This window comes from Miscanthus floridulus, chromosome 7 (assembly GCF_019320115.1).
Source record: "Miscanthus floridulus cultivar M001 chromosome 7, ASM1932011v1, whole genome shotgun sequence".
Lineage (NCBI taxonomy): Eukaryota > Viridiplantae > Streptophyta > Magnoliopsida > Poales > Poaceae > Miscanthus > Miscanthus floridulus.
In genome coordinates, this window is record NC_089586.1 from 116,115,544 (window position 1) to 116,134,925 (window position 19,382).

The 19,382-nt window shown below is 48.4% G+C and overlaps 4 protein-coding genes across 7 annotated transcripts; 2 read left to right on the plus strand and 2 right to left on the minus strand.

The window, feature by feature from the left end:
• Nucleotides 1-428: 428 nt before the first annotated feature.
• On the minus strand, nucleotides 429-2,387 carry LOC136464386 (GDSL esterase/lipase At5g37690-like). The gene is made up of 6 exons (XM_066463341.1): nucleotides 2,000-2,387; nucleotides 1,768-1,895; nucleotides 1,551-1,677; nucleotides 1,313-1,425; nucleotides 970-1,219; nucleotides 429-850 (listed from the first exon to the last, which is right to left on the minus strand). Exons 1-6 carry the CDS (start codon nucleotides 2,310-2,312, stop codon nucleotides 585-587), a joined length of 1,197 nt encoding a protein of 398 aa, XP_066319438.1. The 5' UTR covers nucleotides 2,313-2,387; the 3' UTR covers nucleotides 429-584.
• A 1,852-nt stretch (nucleotides 2,388-4,239) lies between these two features.
• Nucleotides 4,240-7,897, plus strand: LOC136467676 (APO protein 2, chloroplastic). Of its 2 annotated transcripts, XM_066466439.1 has the most exons (5): nucleotides 4,240-4,489; nucleotides 4,572-4,639; nucleotides 5,194-5,379; nucleotides 5,716-6,036; nucleotides 6,895-7,897. In XM_066466439.1, the coding sequence occupies exons 1-5, from the start codon at nucleotides 4,379-4,381 to the stop codon at nucleotides 7,721-7,723; spliced, it is 1,515 nt and encodes a 504-aa protein (XP_066322536.1). In that variant the 5' UTR covers nucleotides 4,240-4,378; the 3' UTR covers nucleotides 7,724-7,897. The 2 variants fall into 2 exon arrangements, with proteins under 2 accessions (XP_066322536.1, XP_066322537.1); XM_066466440.1 differs by lacking the exon at nucleotides 5,194-5,379 and having other exon boundaries at nucleotides 6,895-7,890.
• Nucleotides 7,898-8,203: 306 nt separating this feature from the next.
• On the plus strand, nucleotides 8,204-10,609 carry LOC136467677 (uncharacterized). Of its 3 annotated transcripts, XM_066466444.1 has the most exons (3): nucleotides 8,204-8,964; nucleotides 9,942-10,194; nucleotides 10,228-10,609. In XM_066466444.1, the coding sequence occupies exons 1-3, from the start codon at nucleotides 8,782-8,784 to the stop codon at nucleotides 10,524-10,526; spliced, it is 735 nt and encodes a 244-aa protein (XP_066322541.1). In that variant the 5' UTR covers nucleotides 8,204-8,781; the 3' UTR covers nucleotides 10,527-10,609. The 3 variants fall into 3 exon arrangements, with proteins under 3 accessions (XP_066322541.1, XP_066322538.1, XP_066322540.1); XM_066466441.1 differs by having other exon boundaries at nucleotides 9,942-10,609; XM_066466443.1 differs by having other exon boundaries at nucleotides 9,948-10,609.
• A 917-nt stretch (nucleotides 10,610-11,526) lies between these two features.
• LOC136464387 (uncharacterized) lies at nucleotides 11,527-13,512 on the minus strand. Its single transcript, XM_066463342.1, has 2 exons — nucleotides 13,063-13,512; nucleotides 11,527-11,967 (listed from the first exon to the last, which is right to left on the minus strand). Exons 1-2 carry the CDS (start codon nucleotides 13,477-13,479, stop codon nucleotides 11,812-11,814), a joined length of 573 nt encoding a protein of 190 aa, XP_066319439.1. The 5' UTR covers nucleotides 13,480-13,512; the 3' UTR covers nucleotides 11,527-11,811.
• Between the last annotated feature and the right edge of the window lie 5,870 nt (nucleotides 13,513-19,382).

Consider the following 19,382-nt stretch of genomic DNA (forward strand, 5'->3'; position numbering starts at 1 on the left):
AATATTATAATATGTGATCGATGATTTTTCAAAATCACTAAAGCATATACACCATTTTAGTTGTTTAACTGTGTTACCCTAAATGTTAATATACAAGTGCAACGCATAATAGACCTGTTCAACGACAGTTTAGCGTGGGTTGGTGTTCACCCAGTTGGTGCACGCCAGCGTGGACTCCATGGAGGCCGATGAGACGGCCACCGAGCCCTGGCAACGTGCGGGGTGCTCGGCAAGGAGGTGCCGATGAGGGAGTTCAAGAAGCTGTACAGGGATGATCAAGATCAGAAGCCTAGGAAGGGCATCGACGTTTCCTGGTTTTTAGCTGGTTTGGCGCCAAATCGTGAAAAGGCCCAACACACGAAGGTGTATACGAAATTACAAACACATAAATTTTCCATTCTTCCTCTAAAAAAGAATAACTTTTCCTTTCTCAAACTTATGTGTATGACACAACGCAAACACGCAACATGTATATATGCTCCTCTGTGAACACGTATAAGGTGAACTAAACATCTGCAGATCCGATTGCCAAAACGCTCTACGGGCGCTGGCAACACCGTGCATCGATCGGCACGGTCGGTTCCTCAGTAGTCCTCAGACGGGGACGGAGACGGCGCCGCGGCGGGGCTAGACGCGCCGACGCGCGGAGGAGCCGAAGCGCCCCCTTGCCCGGCGCTCATCATGTCGGCCCAGAGGCGGTCGGCGATCACCTTGTTGGCGGCGTCCGAGGTGTGGTAGGCGTCCCAGAACACGAACGCGCTGCGGTCGCTGCAGGGCCTCGTGTTGGGCAGGCACAGCCCTCCGACCTCCGTGTCCACGTTGCAGCACGACGTGTGCGCCGTCGTGAACCCTGCGTGCGTATATATATGCACCGTGAGAAAAGAAGAAGAAGAAGTGTACAGTGTACTATTCACGTACGCACGCCGCCGGCGGAGCGGGATCGCCGTGCACTCGGTCAGGACACGTTACCGTTCTTGTCGGGGTGTTGGATGAGCTCCATGACGACGGAGTAGCAGCCAGCGAGGCCCATCTGCGCGCCGGGCAGCTTGGCGTTCAAGCCGTCGAGCAGCTTCTTGGCGGCCGCGTTGAACTGCAGGGCGTAGTCGTTCACGTTTGACAGGCACTTGCCGTCCGTGGAGCGCACGCGCTGCGACGGGATGCAACCCAGCGGGGCCAGCCCGTTGAACGCGACCTTCCGTGCGCCGAGCCCGTACAGCCGCTGCAGAAGCAGAACAGATTAGACGAGCCCGCCTCTGCATGGGCAGTGCGTCAGTGCCGTGCGTGCGTGGACAGTGTCGGTTCGGGGTCTTGCCTTGAGCTGCCGGTCTAGGGTGGTGATGAGGAGGCGGATGAACTGGTCGTGCGTGTACGTGGTGCCGTCCGCCATGAATGGCTGCAGGAAGTTGTTGATGTAGTCGTTGCTCCCTGCCCAACGCCAAGACACATTTTATACGCCACGTCAGTGCTCTGCTGCTACTGGCTCAGTAGGAGTACAACCTCCACAAGGGTTAAGAATGGAGTATGTAAGATGAAGAAACCCTGGCCCTCACCGAGTCCAATTTGGAACAATGCCGCATTGACAGCGGCCTCCGCCGCCTCCTTGCCGATCTTGGCGATCATCGCCTTCTTGACGATTTCGAAGCTCGATATCTGCTCGTCGAATGAGAGGTACTGAACCTGCACCGCCGCATTCGTCGTACGTGTTACAGACACAGAAACAAATCACTAGTTCACTACTAGCATCAGAAGAGCAGCAACGCGTCTTACGAAGTAGATGCCCGTCTCGTTCAGAATGCCGGCGCCGCCGGAAGCGAAGTTGACGCCGCCGAGCACGTCCTTGCCTGTCATTCTCAGCGACAGAAACGGCGGCGGGGGTGGGACGCCGAACTTCTCGGCTGCACATCATAACACGTATATACGTCAGGTCATGCTTGCTGCTTGATCGATCGCGCCAGCGCCACATTGATTCAACTAGCAGTAACAGCTCGCAGAAACTTACCCATGTAGTCTCCGATGGTCTTTCCATTGGTGAACCTCCCGGTGGCCTCGCGGTTGGGGTAGTCGATGCCGTACCAGGGGTAGTTGGACTTGGCGAGGGACATGGGGAAGTAATTGTTGTTGCCCACGTCGGACATCGAGTCGCCGAACACGTATGTCACCGGACCAGTGGTCGTCGGAGAGGGAGGAGAAGCTATCGTGAAATTTCTAGCGGCCGTAGAAGTTTCATCGTCGGTCGCCGCCACCACGGCGCTGACGGCTGAATGCGCGAGAACGGCGGCAATGGCGAAGACAACGGCGAGGGCGGCTGCCATTGTTGCTTTGGTCTCTGAATACTGTGGACGTCTTTTCTGTATATGTTGGTATTCAATTGCTGCTGCTAGCTGATGGCTTTGGGTTGCTTGATGGGGGCTGGCGACTGGCGAGGTGTTGTTTTTATAGCTAGGCGTGGTTGCATCGAGTCGTGTCATTCTTTTGCAAGTTTGGGTTAATTCAGATTAACGGATTAAGTTTCCGGCTTGAGTGTAGTGACGATCTGTTGTTACAGCTATCCGTGTGAGGTGCGGTGTACGAAATGGAGAGACAAATTGTCAATTGGCATGTAAACATGCCTGGTAGCTGAGGGTAGTTGAAGAACTTGTGGCATTCTTGCTTGAACAGCTTTCATTGTTTAATTTGGTAGTAGAAATGATACCAGTGCTTCAGCGGTTGGTTATGGGTATATGGGAAATCTGCAATTTGGAGAACCAGCCCAAGAAACCATTTTCATTTCCAAGAAGCTACCACTTAGAATGACTACCATATGTGTGTCAGCTCTAGAAGAGAAAATTAGCAGGCGCGGCACGCTCCTAGCTGGTTGCTAATAAGGGGCTATTTCGTTCTAAGGCCCCCAACACCAATTGTTGGTTATGCCAATGAAAGTTGGCCTCTGTTTGTTTACAGGTCAAAATTTTAGTCACCAGGGACAGCCAGAGAAAACATCGACTATCTATAAGAGGTAACGGGATAGCGAATAAGCACCAAAAAAAAAAGTTTATCAAAATTCAAACAATTCCAAGCTATCCACCATAAGATAGAGCATGGTTTTAGAAAAGATAAAATTAGTTTTGTAATTTTCAAAGGTAAAACAAATTTTCTATGAACTTTCCAAGATTGAACCAGATTTTATAATTTTTAATTGCAATTATTTTTCCATGTAAAAATATTTGGATAAATTTTTTGAAAAATTATTTCTATGATTTTTAGGATATTTTTTAGAAAATACATCGGATCCGGGTGCTGCCCGCACAGCAGCGAACGAGCACCCAACACGTCGGGACCAGTAGTGGTCCCGCACCGCCCCGGTTGTCGGCCGCGCCACCCGGATATCGTCCGTGCTGCCGGCCGCTTCCCACGCGTATCCCATGTGCCACACCCAGTCTACTTTTAAAACATCTAGATACAGTAGTTACAACATACAAAAGAAGACACATGAAACAATTGAAACAAGCGTTTGAAACATTTGCGAAAACGCCTGAAAAATATTTAAAAACCATTGCAAACATATGCAATATCCAGATGAAACACTTGTAAACATATGTATAAAACACGTGAAAACACTCGAAACATATGCTTGCAACGTGCATGTATATGCAACATCTATATCTACTTTTGCATCATCCAAACAAAACACTTACAACATTCGTCTGGAGCAGATAAAAAAATTAGAACATACACTTGAAACATACGTGTATATCCATTACAACTATGCAACATCCCAATCTACTTTTACAACATCGATATATAACATTTGCAACATACCTCAGAAATATATGAAACACTCGAAATATACTATTGCAACATATGTTTTTAGCGTAGTATCTGCTTGCTGCTTGACGAATAGAGGCTCATCGACGTGGAGCTTGACACCAGCACGGAGCAAGAAGCTGCAGAGTGGTGTGAAAGTCGTCAGTGTGGAGATCGCTGGTGACACAGACCTCGACAGGGGCAGGCGGATGGAGCACGGCCGTGACTGGAGACGCGAGTCCGAGAGCGAGCTAGGCGCAGGCGAGAACGGGTCTGTCCCGCGGTCCGTCCAGACGGATGCGCTAGAAGGAGCGTTTTCGTATTTTTTTCCACCGGAAAACTATTTTTTTTATTAGTGGATTCCACAAGAAAACTGGACCGCGAACTATCCATAGTCACGGCAGGCCACCTTAAGTCGGCCCAACAATCGCCGGCTCATAAGAGAGCAGCGAAAAAAATCCCATGTCCCAACCGGAGTTTGGGTTCCCGACCTCCAGCCTCCAGGATAGGGAGTTAGGGACAGAGACGGAGGCACCGGGCACGGTCGCACGGAGCAGTCTTCGCTCCGGCCACGGCCACGGGAGAAGCTCTGGCCATGCGGACCTCAACGGCTCCCTCTGCTATCCTCCCTCCGCCTACCTGCTCCTCCCGTCTTTTTCCGCTACGCAGCTTCATCGGTCTCCGGTGGTCCGCCCCCCGTTTCCAGGTACCTCCCACTCTCAGCCCCGTGTTTCCAGAATTCGTGTGATTCATGCCAGTTGCTCAGCTGCAGTGCCTGTTTACCGCAGGTTAGGGAGCGAGCCGGTGCGTCCGTAGCTGTTGTCAATGGCAAGCGGGGATGCAGCTTCAGACTCGGGTTAGTCCTATTCTTGCTGGCTCTGAGTTCTTTTTGCTCGATAATCTTGCTAATCTCCGGAACTGCCATAAACAAATCGAAAGTGCTGCTATAATGAGGCCCTGAAAGATGCTTGAGCACTGAGCAAATCAAGGGAAGTTTTTTTAATACTTCTGCAGCTGTCGGAACTTTTTTTTTACGGAGGTAAACCCTGCTTTTATAAAGTAACAAGAAACAGATACAATGTGGCTGGGGATACCAGGTGGCTGTCAGAACTATTAGCGACTAGTGGGCGGCAAACTGTTTGTGGCTTCGTGCCATATAATTATGTCAGGTTTACATGACGGTTTCAGACAGCAAGTTGGCATGTATGTATTTTAATTTTGTTGTCTGAAACATCATGTAAAAGTAACTGGAGGGTGGAGCTGCCCAGTGTATTGATGAATAAGCTATCCTCATTACGCTGGGAATCATAGTACTTCAGTGGTTATCGAATATTCAATATATGTCGATGTATGCTCGTTCATCCTGGAAATTTATCAGTTACCCAACCCCTTTTTTCTGCTAATATGCAGGACAGTCACATGTCGTTTCATTAAGAAGAAAGAAATGAGTACAAATGAACCCCCAAAAAGGGCGTACCCAGTGCAGAGAGCTCCTGCTCTGTGCGGGGTCTGGGGAAGGGTGTTAGTGACAAGCCTTACCCTCGCCTGTGCAATGCGAGGAGACCGCGACTCGAACCCGGGACCTTCCGGTCACAGGTAGTAAGACTCTACCGCTTGCACCAGGCCCGCCCTTCAAAATGAACCCCAAAATGGAAAAAAAAGACACACTCAGCAGCCACAAAAACAAACCACATGAACAGTCGAATACACATGCTGTAACAGTAGTTGCCACCCCCCTTTGCATGTCTTTGTATGTTAATTAGAGCAAGCAGTGTAATCTGTATTGAAGATCCTAGTGATTTATTTGGGTGAAATTTGCCAAAATGTTTCTGAGGATTCTTCATTTCTTTACTAAAGTTGGTTGAATGCTAGTCTTGCTAGCTTCGTCCCGATTTACTGATGAATTTACTCACGCTCCTTTTTTTTTGGCAGTGTACCTACTTTAAATGTTTGTCAATCTCGTCAAAGGGCTGTTGTCATTAGAAATGAACATGCTCAAAATGCTGACTTTCCACGAAAATATTCAAAAAGAGAGAAGAAACCATTTCCCATTCCAGTGCTGGAGTTAAGGCGCCGAGCAAAGGAGAGGATGAAGGCAGCACAAGGGAAACCGAAACAACCAATGCCTCCACCAAAAAACGGAATGCTAGTGCGTAGACTTATACCAGTTGCATACAAAGTGTACAATGCAAGAATTTTGCTGATCAACAACTTGAAGAGGCTTATGAAAGTAGTACCAGTAAAAGGCTGCAAGTAATTCCTGTTTCCCATTCTTTATCGTTGATTATTCATTACAAACTATGCTATTGTTACGCTGGGATGTTTCTTTGTTTTTTGATCGGACGGATCGACAGCCTGTTCGTTTGGCTGTGGCTTGTCGTAAACGATCGTAAATTTCCAGCCGGAATAGTATTTTTCTCTCACACAAACCAGTCAGCAGTACTTCTTCACGAACCAGCAACGATACAAACCAGCCAACCGAATAGGCTGCTCATTTTCAATAAACCAAGGTAACATAATATGATGCATTTAATGCAGCGAACTGTGACATATGTTTGCTGCTGAATTGATTGAGTGTGCTAATAATTAATTTCACGACTTTTATGGTGCATAACATATTTATAAGCATGTGCCTATTATATTATGCGATACAAACTTCATAGCATCATGAATGACACCTCTGTTATTTGCAAGCATACTGTGCTTTTTTATCTTGGTGAGAAGCTTATAGACGATAGACTTGTTTATTCGTCCAGGCATTGTTTGTTCCAGTTAAGCCTGCATTTGGTTTGATGAAAGTCATGTTGTTTGTCTTTGGAGCTATGCATTCAGCCTGATCAGAGAACTAGAGTAACTGTCTGTTTCCCAGTGAGGTCTTCATACTGCACACGAAGAAAATCTCATCGTCACACTAGGTGAACTTTCAAAGTTCAAAAAGAATTGAGCTAGGCTCAGTTGATGGGAGGTGTGGATGCACACCCAACCACCTAGATTCAAGTCCTCTTCAACTCGAATATGGATGCCTATTTCTTCTTATTTACAAATTTACAAATGCCACCTAGTTCCTCCTGGGTTCGTCTTAGCACATTCATGTGTATTTTTCTGTTGCAGGTATTGCAGTGAGATACATGTTGGATCTGTTGGACATCCTTTCCGAACATGCCGAGGAATGTCAGCAGCTCAACGTAGAGGAGAACATGACTGGGGAAGTACTCTAGTGGAAGCTGTTTTCTTACCCGTCGAAGCCTATCATCTAGAGGACCGCCTAGGGCCGCGCATCCCTCATGATCAGAGGTTTTCTGTACCCCACATTCCCGCTCTTGTGGAGCTTTGCATCCAAGCTGGAGTTGACCTTCCTGAGTATCCCACAAAGCGTCGAAGAAAGCCTATCATTAAAATTGGAAGAAAAGAGTTTGTTGATGCAAATGAAGATGACCTACCAGAACCAGAGCCTGACAGATTTAAGCAGCCACTTCTTGAGGAATTACATTACGATAAGATTATTGCTCCATCTAGCCCTGAGGAGGCAGCAGCTCTTGCTGAGGAGACACTTGAAGCATGGGAGGCCGTTAGGGATGGTGCCTTGAAGCTTATGAAAGGTTATGCAGTGAGGGTTTGCGGATACTGCCCTGAGGTCCATGTTGGGCCAACTGGCCACAAAGCACGCAACTGTGGAGCTTTTAAGCACCAGCAGAGGAATGGACAACATGGATGGCAAGCAGCGGTGCTCGATGACCTAATACCTCCTAGATACGTCTGGCACATGCCAGAATCGGGGGAGGAACTGCAGAGGGAGCTAAAGACCTTCTATGGTCAGGCACCAGCTGTTGTTGAGATATGCATTCAGGGTGGTGCAAAAGTTCCGGAGAAGTACAAAGCCACTATGAGACTAGATATAGGAATTCCCTCTAGTTTGAAGGAGGCTGAAATGGTCGTCTGATCCTCCAATGATTTGAGCAGGTTTAATCTATCTATTATTGAGTTTTTTTGGGGGTTGAAAAGATAATGTCATTGTCAAGCTCCATCGTGGCTTGACATATGTTGAATCTGTTAGTCAATGTGTATATATCAGAACTTAGAGGAGATAATTAATTAGGTTTTCTTTGTTTCAGTCCACATCGATATTTCTACGTATTTCTTTAGAAACAAATGTGTTATACTGTGTTGCATCTACCTCTTGATCGCAGGCAGTAATTCCTGCCTTGCAAAACAACAGAAGGTAAGTTCAAGCTCATTTGATACTTTCTGTAGGATAAAATCGTCTAAACATAGCCCAACTTTTTTCCCTGTGCAACTTTTAATACTATCTGGCCATCTACAAAGGAGCCAGAAATCTATTGTACACTATCAGGCACGAAAACAAAACCATTAGAAGTATTGAACAGATTCAGTTGAAACATATGACAACAACAAATCGAAATTTTATCGGAAACATGAAGAGTTTCCATTTGCCTTCGAAGAAACAATGCAATTTACAAGTTACGAGGCCTCGGCCTAGCTGACTGAACAACTGAATTTGGTTGTGAGGCTTGTCACCTGTTTTATTGTTCGCCAGCTATCAACTAACTCAGTTGGATTTACAGGCTTTTGTAGCCGACATGGGAGGCGATCGATCGGTTTATGTGGACCATCCAAGCTGCATACACATAGAACTATTAGCTCTGGCCTTATGTAGCCTTGATCAGCATTTCTGGTCAAGTATAAATGATTGAGTTCAGTCAGTCCACACCTTGCACGGAACTTTTGCATGCTGGGCCCGGTTCTTTCTCTGCCCAATACAAACGATGGGCTGGGCTATCTCCGTCGCTTTATGGCTTGGCCATGAAGTGTGCTCTCAATGCACAAGGGGTGTGTGAGGGGTTAACCAACGTGGGATGAAAAACAGCATATATAGAGACTTATACAATTCATCTATTGCTGAGTTCTATAGCAATTCTTCCTCTTCAGCTCAGAGATTTCATCCAGCGGCACATCCAGCTAGCGACTCCTCTGACAAGCATGGCGCCGCCATTTCCTGTTCCGCCGGGTGCTCTTGTGATCAAAGTAGAAGATGAAAGGGAGACTGACCAAGAGCTGAGGGACATGTTCACCAAGGACGTCCAGCGCTGGCTCGAGCTCAAAAAGAGGAGGGGCCAGCAACCCTCTGGCAGTGCTCAGTCGCAGCCTCCCCCAGCCCCACCGGTGAGGCACAGTACTTCACTTCCTCCTTTATATTGAAAAACTGTTGAAGGATGTGGTTTTGAATACTGAAGTGATGTTTTTTTTTCCTGAAAAATGTTGTTCAGGTTTCATCATTTTCTCTTATGTTTGTGCTTATATATTTGGTCTGTGCAAAGTCTAAGCATAGCAGTAATTTCAGTAGAGAAAAAAGGCCGATTAGCATTTTTCAGTTAAGTTATAATTGCTAAGCAGAGAAAACGAAAACTCTGCAGGTTCTAGGACTGCATGTGTTTCATTCTAATCTTCAACTTCAAGTATTTGTTTTGATATAATGTCTCAGGTGACATAAGGACCTAATCGATTCACACTTGCAACAAAAACATACAGCAAGGCTTGTCAGTTCTAAATCCAAATATATTTTTGAAGATAGTGGTATCCTTGAAAGCCTACCATTCAAGATACAGAAATGTACTCTTCAGTTGCCTTGTGATGTGTGTTTCCTCAAATGATAGTTCATAATAAAGTGATAGAATTATCCTCTGTAGCTGCATTTTTCAGTTAAACAAATATGATGTAGAAAGATGGTACTGCAATTAATTTAAAGAACAATTTACTGGGGGTAACACAAAGTTTGTCTTAGAAATTTAGAATCAAACATTAAGTGTCCTTCGTTTGTTCATTAACCGGCACGCTTACTCGGTTACTCCTTCCGTCATTCTTTCTTTTTGAGGGGAAAAGGACCTCTAACTGTAGGATTGTAATTCATTGTCACATTTTACACTTCTGAAAAAACTAACAGGATCGAGCAAATAATCCCATATTACTAGTCACTGGACTACAAGATGTTCGGCAACCACATAGTCAGTTACATCCATTCCAAATTTGATGCCTGCCTTCACTTCATCTTTGTTACAAATTGCATTGTCATGTACGGTTGATTCTGACTATGACCTATATGGCTGTATATTGTGTGACTTGTGTATTTCCTCACTTCTCAGGTACAGCAAGCACCCCCACTGCCACCGCCACCGCCTCCACCTCCAGCAGCGCAGCACCCTTGCGCAAAGAGGCCAGCACTCGGACCGCCTCCGGGGTTCGCGGGTGTTCGCACGCCACCGCTGAAGCAGTACCCACCAGGGCCGAAGGCGCCAGCGCAACCACAACAACCGGCGCCGCCGAACGCCCACCGCGCCCCGGCCCCAGCAGCGCTGAACGCACAAAGGGCGGGGCATGCTCCGCAGCCGGCGCCAGGCGCATATGGCGGCGCCACGGCCGCGCCGCCAGTGCACGCCGGCCCCAGCGCCGTGCCCGGGCTCCAGCGAAGGACGACGCCCAAGCCACCGCACCCAGCGGCGAAGAAGAAGCCCACCGTGCCGTGCACCTTCTGCGGCGTGCTGTGCATGACGGCGTGGCACCTGAAGCAGCACGAGCAGGGGCGGAAGCACCGGAATAGGCTGGCCTACCTCGCCGGGGAGATGAACGTGCGGTGCTCGGTGTGCAACGTGCACCTCTCCAGCGGGCTCAACGTCGAGCAGCACAACGCCGGGAAGCAGCACCTCCAGCGGCTCAACAGGGGAGCCTGAAACGCACGGTTGCCCTTTACTTTAGTGGCGGTACACGCTTATGACTTGCACTACTATCTGCTACTACTACATATATGACTTGAAAGTTGAAACGATATGTGATGATGATATATGTTCAGTGATACTCAAACTTTGGACATTGTTTATTTTCGTTAGCATCTGCTACTAGAACTATCATTTGGATTGTGTACTCTGTAATGGATTTTCAGATTTGTTGATGTGTTTGACTCTGTTATATTTGTGTGGTCTCTTCGATGCTGCAGTGGTTATTATGATTGTTTTATGGGTCATGTTCCATTATCTATCCTTTGAAATCATGTATCGTGTCATCGTGAAGCATTTTTTGTGTCCTGAGGTCTCTGAAAGTTTTCGCTTGGCTGATAAGCCATGACTAAAAGTATTGTTAGCTGATTTATTGTGAGAGAAAAATACTGTTCGTTGGCTGAAAAAGTACGGCTTATAAGCCAATCGAACATGGCGTTAGTTGATGCGTATGCGTATCCATCTTTTCATTGCATTGCTCCAACGACAGTACGTAACATGTGGTTGGCAAAAGTAAGCATAGCACGTAGCAGTGAAAGATGACATCAACTTCTTCTAGTTCTAGAGCTCCAGTTTGCATCGCCCTAATCCAGATTCCTGACTCCTGAGATACAGCTAAGCCTAAGCCGCACACAAGTTTTTGCTATATGCCAAAGATAATGTCATTGTCAAGCTCCATCGTGGCTTGACACGTGTTGAATCTGTTAGTCGATGTGTATACATCAGAACTTAGACGAGATAATTAATTAGGTTTTCTTTGTTTCGATCCACATCGATATTTCTACGTATTTCTTTAGAAACAAATGTGTTATACTGTGTTGCATCAACCTCTTGATGATCGCAGGCTGTAATTCATGCCTTGGAAAACAACAGAAGGTAAGTTCAAGCTCATTTGATACTTTCTGTAGGATAAGATCATCTGGACATACCCCAAATTTGTTTCCTGTGCAACTTTTGATACAATCTGGCCATCTACAAAGGAGCCAGAAATCTATTGTACACTATCAGGCACAAAAACAAAACCATTAGAAGTCTTGAACAGATTCAGTTGAAACAGATGACAACAACAATCGAAATTTTATCAGAAGCATGAAGAGTTTCCATTTGCCTTCGAAGAAACAATGGAATTTACAAGTTACAAGGCCTTGGCCTAGCTGACTGAACAACTGAATTTGGTGTAAGTTGTCCCAAGAACTGCGCATTTTTATGAACCATTTGTCCATTGCTGGTAGGCTGGTGGCCGTCAATGAGGCGAGGGCTCCACGGCTGTCCTGAAGAGCAGGATGTAGACCTTATCGACGGAAAAATACAAGAATCCACCCCGGGCGTGCGTGACATATGAACCGAAACTCGTCCCCACGATGCAGTGCCAAGCTGGTCCATAAGCAGTATCGAACTCCTGTCAGCAAGGGATGAGACCTTATCAGTACGTAATGTGGTACAGGATTGCAATCTGAAACAGAAGGACGGACAAAATGAGGAAATTGTGGACAAATAATTGGAATACGTTATATGTGGTTGTATGATCACATATATGGGGATGAATTGTGCGATGTGGTCCTAGATTCGGCTGTTTGGTTGCTTGGAGGTTTTGTCAGATTCATGTAACTGAGAAAAGATCCATATGTCTTTACAAAATGTAAGCAAGAACCATGTTGGGTAGTACAAAATGAGACTTTCGAAATGATACATTAAATTTGGGAAATGGTACATTATTAAAAGTAATCAATACAAACACACAAATTCAAGATCAATAGTCTGTTCAAAGTTGCTGCATGATCAGTCAAACTTGCATAGGAGTACCATTTTGTGAAATGACAACCACCTGAGCATATGATGGCATGACCTTATGATTGTGCAGTGTATTAATTGCTAGTATTGGTGGTTAGCTACCATAGATTGCACAAGGATGGCTTAGAACAGTTACGATGATTCAACCTGACCCCATCGGCTGGTTGTTCAGAAACTGATACTTGAACTGCCAATGATGGGATCAGCAGCAACTCTCAGAACCTTCCAAATGAGCTGAAAGGCAAACGAACTACAGGACTATCTTGGATTCGGACGCATGAAGACAGTAGACAGTCCCAGATTACTCCAACGGCAATCAAATCAGAATGGATATGAATGCACTGCACAATCGTCGTCATGGACTCATGGTAAGGCACCACAAGGGACAGATCATATACCAGTTATGACTGCATTCCCGTGAGAAGACGCTAGTGCACGATGATGGTATAAAAACATGTGCAAAATCACGCTATAGCAGCAATGCCGCTCCAATATCCTTGATTCTTAGGGGCGATGAAGCAAAACATTTAGTAATAGTAAGAACAATAAAGAATCCAAGACAATGACCTCACTGAAGTCTAAGCAGCATCTCAGAGACTCTAATTCGCGACTTGTAAGTGAACTTGCCAATAGGAATATGCAAGTCCTAGCATTGGTTGCTACGGGGTATAGTCAATTCGGAGGAAAAAAAACACACATTTACCTTCTTGAGCGCGAGCGCGAGGCGCTTGGGCTCGAGCCGGCGCGGGAAGTGCGGCATGGCGGCGAGCTCGTTGCGGGCGCAGCGGAACGCGCGGCGCTGCAGCGCGGGCGGCATGTCGGCCGCCACCACCCTCACCACGGCCTTCCTCTCCTCGCCACCGCAACCGTCCGCGGCCGCCGGCTGCTTCCCCGAGGAGACTCCGACCGCCCCCTCGGCGTCCGCGTTGCCCTCCGCGAGCCGGCGCTCGACGCCCAGCAGCGACCTGATGACCCCGCCCCGGCGGCGCCCCGCCACGTCGCCGGAACCCTGCTGCTCCCTCATGCCACCTCCCGCCCGCAGCGCCCGACTCCCTTCGCAGCGCGCCGAAAGTTTTGAACTGGATGCAATCACAACCAGTGCGTTTTCCTCTAGCGCCATGCTGCGCAGCGGCTCGGGCGTTTTTTTTGTGTGTGTGTGTGTGTGTGTGTGTGTGTGTGAGGACGTGAGGAGGGAAGGAAGGAAGGGAGTGAGAGGGACGAGGAGGACGTTGGGGTTCGTTAAAGCGCGCGTCTACATTTTATTATGGGTTTTTCTCTGCACGGGAATCCTCAAGTCCCGTGGGTGGGATCACCGACGCGGGGCGGGGCTCGCGGCACCCGGCACGGCACCGCACGAGCGAGGCGCGAAAGCGCGCGAGGCCACTCGCGATGGTTTTTTCACCGCCCGGAGCCTCGGATGCGCCATGCGCGCGTGCTCGAGGCGATCCAGCGCCGTGCTGATGTGGGTCTGCCGGGGCCCCGGGGCGCATGGCACAATGGTGCACCGTCCACACCAGCAGCCGGCCGCAGCTGCTCCGTGTCAGTGTACCGCGCTTTCACTACTGGACTGGACTACTGGTAGTACTAGTGTTAGGGACTACAAGACCGCTGGAGCGCACGCCCTTTCTATTTTCGATTTTTGACCGACGATGCGATGCGAATGCAACGTCTCTCCATTCCATTATAGTCGTCAAACCGGGATTTGACTACAGTTGAGACTGAGAGTAATGTAATATGATTTGATGAATAGTTGACGATTATGTCGAGCGATTTCATGAAATTCATTGCCATAGTTTTAGCCTGATGGTACTCCGGCCGTTTGATGAAGACGATACGATTTGGCTCTCAGTTGGCTAATTATTAGGACCTGTTTGTTATCTGGCTACCTTTTAGCCTGACTAGAAAATACGCCAGGCTAGCTTAAGACTATCTCCAACAAGTTATGATGGACTTGTTTGGTTGTCTACGTAATCTAAGTCTGGCTAGCATCGTTTGTTTAGTTGGCTAGTCTGACTGGGATAGAGTCACCTCTTTTTTTCCAGGTAACTTCACCACTGCGAATCGGAGCTGGGGAGATGGCCGGCGTGGCAAATCCACCAAAGCAAAAGATGAACCATCATAACAACGACCGTAGAAAGGGAATAGTTTAATACAAGTACCAATCTTGCCGCTTATGATCCAGTACTACAGCTAGCCTCCTCCCAGGACTAGTAGAAGAGAAGGTGGCCTTCTTGCCCATGAGATGTGTCAGCGAGCAGGGAACGGGCAGAGGCCAGACACGCAAGGCACCGAGGCCTGGACAGCCCGCGCCGCGTCCGCATGTGGCGCGTCGTGCTCGCGTCCCACACGGCAACAGCGCAAGGCTTCTCCGTGGAGGCGCCCGAGAAGCTCGAGCTCGTCGGAGCTCACGTGGTGGCCGATGGGAACTCGAGATCCGCGGAGTATGGTCGCTGGAGATCAGCACGGGCGGGATCTTCGGCGGAGCAGTGGCCGGTGGGAACCGGAGAGCATGCACAGCAGTACAGCACCGGGGAGGTGAAGCGAATCAGCACCGAGCCCTAGCCAAGCATGCCTCCCTGGAAACGGACTCCCACCGCGTTCCCAGCTGGCCCGACAAAGGGGTGGTCGGTGGCATGTTGGGGCTGACCAAACAAGTCCAAGGTAGCTTTTGTGGAGCCTGGTTGGGAGTTGGCCACCCAACCAAACGTGTCCTTAACTATCATATAGTATCTCTTCTTTTATTTTTCTTTTGCAAATTAACAAGATAGACGAGAGAGGTATTCGTGTGTAGCAATGTAGTAGGGGTTCGGTCCTAGAACACACCACCGAGAAGGAGCAGCCGCCGCCATCGTCACTCTGCCATTAGCACCTCCTCTTCTTCGTCTCCGGTGAGTCTATCGGTGATAAAGAGAAGTGACCCATCTTTCTTTTACAATAGTTTTTAAATTTAATTTGTTTAGGGTTTAGTTTAAATAAGTCTATCGACGAAATGAGATGATTTTCGATTAGGATCTTGTTACCTGCAATGACTTCGATGATTGTCACGATAAAATAAGTGTTGTAGGCATCGATTTCATCAATAAAAGATCAATTTGCGATTATTATCTGAAAGGAGAGGGGTGATCCTAAACATTCCCCACAGGGATATGAACTCAGGTTTATCAATATCATTTATCAATATCATTGTCGTTGGTCGGTCGTGGAGAGCAAATCAGACACGAGGGTTGAAGGCAACGAATCTGCAGCCTATGTTGTACTCAACGATGCAATTGACGATGTTTCTTTCATCATTTCAAATGTGTTTCGAACCGGTTCTGAACCATTGAATCTTATGCCATGTCCAATGTTTTGAGTTGATCGTTAGATTCAGTATAAAGCTTTGTTATGCATCGAGGAAAGCTGCTGAAGAAGATAGAAGAATCTGAATAGAACATTGTATCTCTTTTTATTTTAGATTTTTCCAGGTGTAACTAAGAGATGTGTTTCAATTAGCCTGTTCGCTTGTTGGTTTCAGCCAGCCCAAACCAGCCAGCCAACAGTGTTTTTCTCTCACAATAAACCAGCACCAGCCAGCCCAAACCAACCCAGAAACCAACCAGCGAATAGGCCGAATATATGTCTTCTTTCCTTCGCAACAAAAGTACCGGAAGTAAAAGTAAAAGCAATAGCACACGGACAAATGGGAGAATAGTGTCCTTCCTCTTTTTTTGAAAGGAAAAAATTGAAAGGAACTTTTTTTAGGCCAAACACTACATACGAGCTACTGGTTCGGTGACTCGTAGTTCGCAGTTTCCCCTTCCGATCAAACTTAGGCCAAACACGGTCACACGAACGACGCGATCGTTCCCGAGCCCAGCATCCTCCTCTCGGGGCCGAGGCACGCTCTCCACGAGGCAAAACTTGCTGTCGCCCATGTACGCGAGCGCGGCCTCCGAGCGCGTGCTCTCGCCCGTCGCGCAGAACAGCTTCTCCTCCATCTTGTCCGACTCCGGCGGCAGTGCGGCACGATGCTGATCGTGCTGCGGGACGCGACCTGGCAGGCGCACACGCAGCCTTGCTCCTCGTCGAGGCCGACCCACGCGTCCAGCTCGCGGTCGAAGAAGCCCTGGCCATGGAACGGCAGCACCCAGTCCCCGTGGCACCGCCACTCGCGACGCGTGGTGTCGAAGGAGTAGGTGCCGCGGCGCGCGTGGCCGTGGACACGAAGACGGTGCGCCTGTCCGGGGGCACCGTGTAGGACACGATGGCCTCCGGAGCGAAAGGCAGAGGCGGCGCGGCGACTCTCTTCCACGACCACCGGTGCGTCGGACGCCCCGGCTCCGCCACGTCGTCGGTGCGGGGCGCCCACGAGAATGCCTCGAAGGCGAGTGGCAGGCCCGCGCCCAGCGTTGTCAGCGCGAACACCGCGTCGCCGCCTGCTGTAGCGACGGGCAAGTCGGAGAGGAGGCCCGGCAGGGGAGGGCTGATGGCCAGCGCTGCTGCCCTCGTGTCGTACACCAGGGTTGGAGCTGTTAGATTGATCTTTAATCCTAACGGGACCCAACGGCCTAGTTAGATTTTTGATTCACGCCCTGATCGGGGGCGTCCAGCCCACCATGGCTGGAGGGCTCCTGTCACACTGCGTTATAAAAAGAGGTGGGGGCCACAGCTCTTATCACGGGATTGATCTGAGCCGAGCTCCCCACCGACACATAAACCCTAACCCGATCTAGAGAGGGGCGCAGCCAGTAACGGGAAGCCACCAGCCACGCCCCCCGCTCCACCGACATCGATGACTTCATCAACCTCTTCCCCGAACATCGCTGCCCCGGCACAGACTTCACCAACAAACTCGATGGTGGCCTCTGGATCATCCCCATCTACGGTGTTAGGTTCGTCAACCCTCATCTATCCTCTCTGTGTCTCTGTCTCTCAGTCTAGAACGTGTTCTAGGATTCATGATTCTATTCAATAGCGAGTACCCAGCTAGATCTATGATCCTAGTGGTCCTATAAGCACAACAATGGTACCAGAGCCCCGTTTAGGTATAGATCTAGCTTAATAGTTTAGATCCGTTTGGATCTGAGAAAAGAACAGAGGTTCATCCGAATCCTAACCCGTCGGGGAACAAGAACAGTACCCTAACCCATCGGGGAAGATGAATAGTGACTCTAGTGAGTCAAACCCTAACCCTAACTTGCAACGGGAAAGGGGAACAGCTAGCCAGATTCTATTGAGTAGATCTCGGTATGGGTACAAATAGAAAAGAAAAGAAATCAAATCAAATCAAAAAGATGAACCGAATCGAACGAATAGAATCGGGAAAAGAAACTCTAACCCTAATTTTTATCCCATCCCAAAATCGGGTTAATCCAAGAAGAAAGAAGGGGAAAGGGAGAAAAGGAAGAGCCGTTTTGGCTTACCTCGCCACTACGCAGTGCTACTGCCTCACCGACGCGCGGGGAAAAGAAGGCCGATGAAAGGTCCTAATATGGCTAGAGGGGGTGAATAACCTATTTAACAAATCTACAAATCTACAAATCAACTAGAGCAATTTGATTAGTATAACAAATAGCAAAATACAAACTTGCTCTAGCTCTACAAGGGTTGCAAGCCACCTATCCAATAATTCTAGTTGCTATGATCTCTAGACACATAATTTGCTTTGTTATTACTCACTAAGAGCTCTTACACTCGCTACACTGAAGAGCTCCACTAGATGAACTTAAAACAACAAAGCAAGCTCTCAATTCTAATTACACTAAAGAGCTTGCTACAACTAGTTTGCAAAAATATAAATAAGTGAGTAGGGTGATTATACCGTCGTGTAGAGGAGTCAACCAATCACAAGATGAATACTAAATCAATCACCGGGAGAATACCAAAGGGTAAGAGACAACCAATTTTTCTCCTGAGGTTCGCGTGCTTGCCGGCACGCTAGTCCCCGTTGTGTCGACCAACACTTGGTGGTTCGGTGGCTAAGAGGTGTTGCACGAACCTCGTCCACACAATTGGACACCGCAAGAACCTACCCACAAGTGAGGTAACTCAATGACACGAGCAATCCACTAGAGTTACCTTTCAGTGCTCCGCCGGGGAAGGCATAAGACCCCTCATAATCACCACGATCGGAGCCAGAGACAATCACCAACCTCCGCTCAACGATCCTCGCTGCTCCAAGCCATCAAGGTGGCGGCAACTACCAAGAGTAACAAGTGAATCCTGCAGTGAAACACGAATGCCAAGTGCCTCTATATGCAACCACTCAAGCAATGCACTTGGATTCTCTCCCAATCTCACAATGATGATGAAACAATGATGGAGATGAGTGGGAGGGCTTTTGCTAAGCTCACAAGGTTGCTATATCAATGCAAATGACCAAAAGAATGAGCATGAGTCGGCCATAGGGCTTAAATAGAAGCCCCCACGAAATAGAGCCGTTGTACCCATTCACTGGGCACAACACGAGGTGACCAGACGCTCCGGTCAGATCGACCGAACGTAGGACCCTAGCGTCCGATTGCCCGATGCTTGCCACGTGTCATCGGCTTCAAACGCCGATCGCCCGATCTCAACAGTCAAGCGATGACCGGACGCGTCAGTTAGAAAGTGACCGAATGCAGGATCCCAGCATACGGTCGTTTCTAGTAAGGTTCCAAACGTGAAATTTCACGACCGGACGCGTCCAGTCATGCTCGACCGGACTCACCCGACGTCCGGTCACTCAAAGTTTCCTCTATGCACCTTACATCAGCGTACGTCAGCACTGACCGGACTCAGACCATGAGCGTCTGATCAGTTTACATGCCAGCGTCCGGTCGCAAGACCGAGACTGTGTGCTTACTGCTGTCACTGACCGGACTCTAAACCCAGCGTCCAGTCACTGCACCACCAATGTCCGGTCACTTTATGAACCTTTGTCTTTTCTGTATAGGACGCCGGTGGCACCGTCGAACTGTCCGCACTCTATGGGCGGACACTCCATCGATGAAGTTTCTAACCCTTGCTCAAATGTGCCAACCACTAAGTGTGTCACCTTGCGCA